At 51.8% G+C, this 7,765-nt stretch overlaps 2 protein-coding genes across 3 annotated transcripts in view; one reads left to right on the top strand and one right to left on the bottom strand.

Moving 5' to 3' along the window:
• Nucleotides 1–7,765, top strand: part of LOC147018873 (uncharacterized) — a 405,228-nt gene that overhangs the window by 78,583 nt on the left and 318,880 nt on the right. The gene's annotated exons all lie outside the window — the stretch shown is intronic.
• LOC147018876 (uncharacterized) overlaps nucleotides 4,639–7,765 on the bottom strand; it is a 65,379-nt gene continuing 62,252 nt past the window's right edge. For both annotated transcript variants that reach the window (XM_085898983.1, XM_085898984.1), the window contains exon 4: nucleotides 4,639–6,504. In XM_085898983.1, coding sequence (XP_085755109.1) covers nucleotides 4,837–6,498 — 1,662 coding nt within the window. In that variant the 5' untranslated portion in view covers nucleotides 6,499–6,504 and the 3' untranslated portion in view covers nucleotides 4,639–4,836. The remainder of the gene's footprint in view (nucleotides 6,505–7,765) is intronic.

Here is a 7,765-nt window from a genome sequence, read left to right on the forward strand (position 1 = left end):
CTTCAGGATAGCCGTTTTTCTTTTACTATCTTTATTTTGGACCAACCGCCATGATTACCACCACCAGTCACAACATCAACCACCAACCACAACGCCGCTTCACCACAACCGCCACGACCTTCACGTCACACCTCGCAACCGTCGCATCGCCACCGTTCTTGCGCCGCCTGTGGGTACCGGTGTTGGACTCGTGCAGGGCGCGCGCCGAACAGCGTGTACAAAATCACGGATTTTGTGCTTCAAAAACGGATCAAAAACGACACACGCCCACTTTTTGCCGTCCAATCGGTGAGCGAGGGGCGGGTGGCCCCGCCCCCAGGGCGATCGATATGTGCAAATTTATGGATCAAAAAGCCTTCACGCCCACTTTTTCTCGGGCCAATGGGGAGCGAGGTGAAAGGTCGAAGGGAGGGGGTCAAAGATGAGAGGGCGAAGCTACGGGGCTGATAAAAGGACCGTGTTCGTCAGTTCAGGAGAGTCCAGAGGCGGAGAGTAGGAGAGTAGGAGAGTCGGAAACAGAGAGTCAAGACTTCGCGGGCGGTGGAGTTGGCAAGAAGGAGCTGGTCGTCGTGTGCGTTGGAGTCGGAACGGAGGGGACGGAGCTGTGGAAAGGCAGCGACACCAGACGAGGGGGTGCTCGCGTCGGGAGCTGCACCCCAGGGAGGCCGACAGCGCGACCTGGCCGAGGTGGAGACGCTCGTCGCGGGATAATAAAAATCCTCTATACCCCGAGCATCAGCAACCCCCTCCTGTTTCCCCCCGCGCTGAGATAGTGCGACCAAGGGGGCCCCTTTCCCACCCCCTACCAGACACTGCCCGCGAGGCCCGCGGAGTTGAGGCACCATCGCCGCTCCGCGTCTCATCACCAGACGGGTAGGCCGACCCGGTCTCGGCCTCAGGCCCGCCTCATCCTTGAGGGTATTCTTTCCTTGGTTTTGGGTATGTGTTTTCGGCGCCGTCTGTGAAGTAAAATTGTATAAGTGTTGCCGTGTGCTCGGTAGTCGGTATTAGCTCTGCATTGTGTTTCTCTTTTATATTTGCTTTTTGTGTAAATTGAATTGTGTTTTTCTTTTCTGTGTGCTTTTGGTGGAATTGAATATGTGTGCTTTCCGTTCGTCGCGAATAAATGTGCTTTGTGTTGAACTGTTTCCCGCTTCGCTTCGTCATTTCCTTCATTGAATCCTCATCTTGCTTCACGTAAAGGGTTGGTAGTGGGCTGAATACGCCCGATAATTAATCGAACCGTCGAGGCCGACGATAACACCGCTCGGTTATCCCGATAGTACGGAACGGGTCGCTTAAGTGGCCCGTGTCTGAAGTCGACCTGCGGCGAGGTGCGATCGCCCGGTCTACCCTCCGCGTGGGTACTTAGGTAGGTCGAATTTGGCGAGCAACCCTATCCCACGCGGGGGCTGATTGGCTCGATCGCGGTGAGACCGAAAGGTCCACCCGTGACTGGTTCCCGGCGTTAGTCCGAGAGGGTCACGACTGGATTGTCCGTCCGGTGGGCGACGTGCCGCGATTCGAGTTACGTGGCCGTCAGCACGCCGGCGGGCGCGAATCCGCAACACTGGTGTCAGGTCGTGCGATACAAATCCATCGCCCTCCTCGCGGCACTGGTATCGGAGAACAGGAAAACGGGCTCTCCTGTCTCCGGCTAAATTCACGGGAATCGGTCCAGGGGTGAGAGAAGCGACCCCCGATTCCCTCCAAATTACGAGCGAGCTAAATTAACCCTTCGCGAGAAGCAAGATGGCGTCTCAAGGCGAGCGGGTGCCGGGTGGATTAGGTATGTGTAATAGTAATGTAGAATCCATGGCTCAGGACGAGATCACCGTGCAAGAGAAACCCGTACCAGAAGGTTGGGAAAGGCATCGATGCCGTTCATCTGGTCGGTTTTTTTATTATAACCCCACCGCTAAATGTAGTCAGTGGGAGTGGCCAGGGCAGGTGACAATACAGCACGTTATGGAACTCGTGCAGAGCATAATTGACGGAATGAAAGAAGGGAACAACGAAATGAAGAGAAATACGCAACAAATGGAAAATAAAAAATGGATGGAAACGCACTCGAAGCGAAAAACCAATTAAAAGAAAGCCAGGAGGAGACAGAGGAGGGATTGAAGGTCGAAACGGTGGAGTGTGAGAAAAGACTTCAAGACATGACGAAGAGAGTTGATAAGCTGGGACTGGAGGGAAAAACGGAGACAGAGGAACTGGGAAGACGGGTAGAAAACCACAAGCGCAAGCCGGAAGAACAGTTAGAAGCCAAAGCAAGGTCGGAGGGTGCGGAGATGAGAAAGGAATTGGAAAAGAAAGTTTCTGAGTTACAGAAACACCAAAACAAAGAGAGGGAACTACAAAACGAACTGAGAGTGTTAAAAGAGGAAAGGAAGAGAACGGAAAATGAAACTTTAAGAAACCACACTGTACAGATCGAACAGCTGTAAGCGAAGGCCAGACTAAAGAATGAGGAACAAGAAAGAGTAATGAAGGAAGAACGAATGAGACAGGAGAAAGAAATCAGTCAGTTGAAAGAAATGACGAGATTGCAGAAGGAGGAACAAGAAAGACAGTGGAATAGAAAACTGAAAGAGTATGAATTTGAAACTGAACGACAAAAGGAAAAAAATAGGTTTGAGTACGAGGAGATAGACAAAGAACAGCGAATGAAACACAAACAGGAGATTAACCAAATGAAGAAAACCATGAAACTGGAGAAGGAAGGACAGGAGAGGAAACGAGGAAGAGTAATGAGACAGCAGCAAATGAAACACAAGAAGGAGATTAACCAAATGAAGCAAACCATGAAACTGGAGAAGGAAGGACAGGAGAGGAAACGAGGAAGAGTAGTGAGAGAACAGCGAATGAAACACAGGAAGGAAATGAGCCAATTGAAAGAAACGATGAGATTGGAAAACAAAGAGCAGGAGGAACAGTGGGAGAGAAAACAACAACTCTATGAGTGTGAAATTGAACAACTAAAACGGAGGGAGAACGAACAGCTAATGGGGCTCAGAGAGAAAGAACGACTCAGATGGGAAGGAAAAAGGAACCAGGAAGAGACAGAAAAAAGGAACCAGGAGAGAAAATGTATAGAGACACGGGAGACAGAAAAAATTGAGGGAAGACTGGACGATGAAGACGGGGTGAGTGACGCACACACACACACGGAGGTAGTGGAGGACAATGGGGGTGAGCTGGCGGACTGGGTGGAGACCCAGTGCGAGCACCTGGATGGCCTCCTCCAGGAACGAGGGGAGGGAGTCTGCCCCCTTGAGGTGAGTCACGACCAGGTGAGTTCGGTCGTGCTTTGCGAGGTTGAGGGGACGGGTGCTGTGGACAGGTGCACGGAGAGCTTGGGGGGTATAGAGGCCCCGGAGACCCTTGTGGGGACACGAATCCCCAGTGTGGTTGTCCCTGTGTGTGTGGTGCAAGGTGTGAGTGCGGCACCGTGTGTGGAAGCGACCCCGTGTGTGAGTGGTGTGGTGGCGATGGTGCCAGGGTACGTGCTTCCCAGCACGCCGAGTGTGGGTGAGGCACCGTGTGTGAGTGAGGCCGTGTGTGTGAGTGAAACGGCCAGTATGAGTGAGGCACCACGTGTGAGTGGTGTGGTGGCGAGTGTGCCGGAGTGTGTGCTTCCCAGCACGCCGTGTGTGGATGAGGCACCGCGGATGAGTGCCCCCGCGTGTGAGTGAGGCACGGAGTATGAGTGAGGCACGGAGTATGAGTGAGGCACCGCGGGTGAGTGCCCCCGCATGCGTGAGTGAACGGCTGTGTGCAAGGGAGACCGTGTGTGTGAGAGAGCGGTATGAGAGGGAGATGTCGGTTGGCATGCGGGAGCACGCAGCCGCATCTCCCGGTGTGAATGTGATGGAATGCAGTGTGAGCGTCGTAACACGCAGGTATGCGAGTGTGGAATGGAGACGGAGACGGCGACAGAGGAGAGAAAGCCGGGTAGCGGCTGTAGTTGTTTCGGGGACCGTGCCGGGTTCACCCAGCAGTGAGCACGCGGTTCGTGCTGTGCAACGCACGAGACCGCCACGTGCTCGCTTGCGAGAGTGAAGTCCCGGTCCGGAAACGCACGCGGTGGATTTGCCGATCCCGCGGACGGACAAAGTTTAGGCAGGTAAATGGATTTGGACCGGACGGGTTCTCCACGCGATCGTGTGTGTTAAGCTCCAACGGGCAAAGCACATGTGTTCGCGTGGGGAACCCCTCGAGACGTGGGGCTTGTGTTTTTTTTATGCGCACGGTGACGCCATGGCTGCACGTGGGGTTGGAATCCGGCAGGAGGGGTATCTCTGCCGGATGGTACCGTCCAAGGAGGGACGAGGAACACGTGCAGCTGCATGACGTCACGGGCAGGTGCAAAGTGCGCGAGCTCTGAGTTGCCGCGCAGGTGCTGCGCATGAAAAAAAACAAAAAAAAAAACAGTAAGCCTCACTTTCGGGTGCACAGGATTCCTGAGCAAGGGGTGAAAGACCCCCTTGACCTGGGCACAGGATGGAAACTAGTTAGGGGGAAGGGTTAGCTTAGTTAGAGCGACTTCATGGGGCAGGGGTAAGTCCTCATGGAGTCCGTGGAATGGATTACACTGAACAACAAAAATTTTTTACTGGAGATGTGTAAAGTGATTTAGACTAATTTGGGTACGCTGATTTCAAAAATCATAACCGTTTTGCTGTATCACGTCAGGATTTTCAGTAACAGAAATATTCCCATTGCCTAGAAGTCAGGATTTCAATGAAATTTACAAAAATTCATTTATTCATTTATTTCATCATGAATGCTTCAAAATTATAGAAATTACAGAAAAACTCCACTAGAATGTAATTAAAAATGCTTTAGGCATTTGGCTTTGCGTTTGTGCTGCTCTGTGTCAGTTTCACGATGCAGGAACCAGCAGAAATCGCCCATCATGTTCGGGTTGTGCCGCCCTTGGTAACGCGTCTCCATGAGTGAAATCTCTTGGTGGAATCGCTCGCCGTGCTCGTCCGAGACTGCTCCCAAGTTGTCAGGGAAGAAGTTCAGGTGCTGGTGTAGGAAATGGATTTTCAGGGACATCCTGGAGCCAAGTTTCCTGAAGGACTCCAGCAGCTGCTGCACTATTTCTTCATAGTTGTCCGCGCGCTCGTTCCCCAAGAAGTTGTCCGTCACAGCTTTGAAGCTCCTCCACGCTGCCAGCTCTTTGGGGTTTAGAGTTGTCGGAAAAGTTTCGTCCTTCATAATCTGTCGGATTTGCGGTCCAACAAAGACACCAGCCTTGATCTTGGCCTCCGACAAGGTGTTGCCAAACTTTTCCTTGAGGTATAAAAACCCACGCCCATTCAGATCCATTGCCCGTACAAAACTTTTCATCAAGCCGAGCTTTATGTGGAGTGGTGGAAGGAAAACCTTGGCTGGGTCGACAAGGGCGACATGCTTCACATTGTGTCGACCAGGTACATGCTCTTTTTGCTCTTCCCAATCTTTCTTCGTCCAGTGATTCTTGTCGTCTCTGCTATCCCAGAGACAAAGGAAGCACATGTATTTCGTGTAGCCTGACTGCAGCCCTAACATCAGCGCCACCACTTTCAAGTCTCCGCAGATGTGCCAGTTGAAGTCATTGTACTTGATGGAATCAAGCAGCTGCCGCATAGTCTCATAGGTCTCTGTCATGCCGAACGCGTGAGCCAGTGGGACTGATGGTTTCTCGTTGCCATTGTGGAGCAAAATAGCCTTCAAGCTGTTCTTCCCCGAGTCGATGAAGAGGCGCCAGTCTGCAGGATCGTGATCACACCCAAGTTCTTTCAACAGACCGTTGATGTCACTGCAGAATGTCATCGTGTCTTCCATCTCAAAGAACTCAGCCATGTCTCTGTGACGTGCTCTGAACAAGGATATCTTGGTGTTAGGTTCAAGTAGATTCCACTGCTGCAGCCTTGATCCAAGCAGCTCTGCCTTCGCCTTTGACAGCGAGAGATCTCTTACAAGATCATTTAAGTCTCCCTGGTTCAGAAGGTGTGATTCTTGAGTGTCGGGTTCAAAAGGTTCATCATCACCATCCTCTTCACCACTGCTTACAGCTATGTTCTGATCAGCTGGAGGTGTTGGAACGGGGTTCTCGTCATCATGAGGCACAGGTTTACGAGCAGAGACGCAGTCAGCGTACTTGATGTGACCTTTAGTCTTCTTGTTGAAGCCGGCGATGCTTGTGCAGCAGAAATAACAATCATCATGATGATTCTGCGGCTCACGCCATATCATGGGCACCGTAAATGGCATGCTCGTGCGCTTGCCCACCAACCACTGAGTCAAGGTTGTGTGACAGCTTGTGCAGCAGATGTGTGGTGCCCAGCTCTGTTCTTGGTCCCCCACCTTACACCCGAAGTAGTGAAAGTAGGCGGCCTTCATTTTCACTGCTGTAGATATACTTCGCTGTTGATCTTTTTTGGTATACCGACCACACACATAACAGAAGTTGTCAGGATGATTGGTACAGGAACGCCTACTCATCTTTATCTGAAAGAAAGAAATATAACACAAGTTAACAACAATTGTACGAAATAGACATGTTAAAGACATATGTAAATTTCATTGAAATCCTGACTTCTAGGCAATGGGAATATTTCTGTTCCTGAAAATCCTGACGTGATACAGCAAAACGGTTATGATTTTTGAAATCAGCGTACCCAAATTGGTCTTAATCACTTTACACATCTCCAGTAAAAAAAATTTTTTGAAATTTGTTGTTCAGTGATTAGTTCGAGGGATTGTAGCCAGATTTAGGTTGGGGAATTGATTAATGGGACATTTGAAGACAGTGACAAACTTGTGGATGTGTAGAGGGGACGTAGCTTAGCTACGTAGTGTTAAAAGGAACATGCTGTAGTATAAGGGACGACGTGGGAGCACGAGTTAGTTAGGGGATGCAGATAGAAGGATGGCAGAGTTCAGCGGTGAGTGTGTTGAAGAGTTGGTGAGTGAAGTGGAAGCATGTGCTTGGTGAGTGAGTGAGGCCAGCAGGTCTGTGTGTATGGAGTGAATGGGGAATGCATGGTGCGATGAGTGATTGGGGGGAGGAGTGACTCCCGCCCAAGGGACCCCGGGGTCAGTATAAAGTGAGTTAGGGGGTTAGTCAAATTGAAAAATGGAGGTCGTTTTGTTGTTGGTGGGAGTGTAGGCTCGAAACCCATTTGGAGGGGTGCAGGAGCCCTGTTGACAGGCTTGGGAGCGTGGCTGCGAAAGGTGAGTATCGCTGAGTGGGTACCCCGTGGTAGGCCAAGGGCCCATGGGGGGCCGGGATAGAGTAGTGGGCACGGGTGCGCCTGCTTGGTGCGGGGGCCCGGGGCGCCATTAGCCGCGTGGGCAGTGTTGTGGGCACGGGTGACCCTCGGAAAGGGGCCCGGGAGGCCGGCCTGCCACGTGTGCGTTTCAGGGGAGGTGCCATGGGGGGCACTCCCCGGTGTTAGGGAGCTGGTAGGCTCGGAGGCAGTGTAGTGCCCGGGGGTGCCATAGCGGGAGATTCGGCAGAGGGTCGTGCCTGCCAAAGGGAGCCATGTGTCCCAGCCAGGAGACCGTGTGAGGGCACGGAGAGAAAATTGGGGGGCGAGGCCTGAAATTGTGAGGACACCAACACAGGCGATGGGAATCTGGGTTGTTAGAACCAATAGTTTAAGCAAGAGGCGCTTGTTGAAAGCCCCGGGGTAGTTTAACAGTTAAATGGTTAGGGTAGATTAGGAGATGTACCCCTCCGCACCATCCATCCCCTCGCTCTCGTTGT

Source organism: Eptatretus burgeri, chromosome 10 (assembly GCF_056783735.1).
Source record: "Eptatretus burgeri isolate ZD-2024b chromosome 10, Ebu_testis_v1, whole genome shotgun sequence".
In the NCBI taxonomy this organism is placed as follows: domain Eukaryota; kingdom Metazoa; phylum Chordata; class Myxini; order Myxiniformes; family Myxinidae; genus Eptatretus; species Eptatretus burgeri.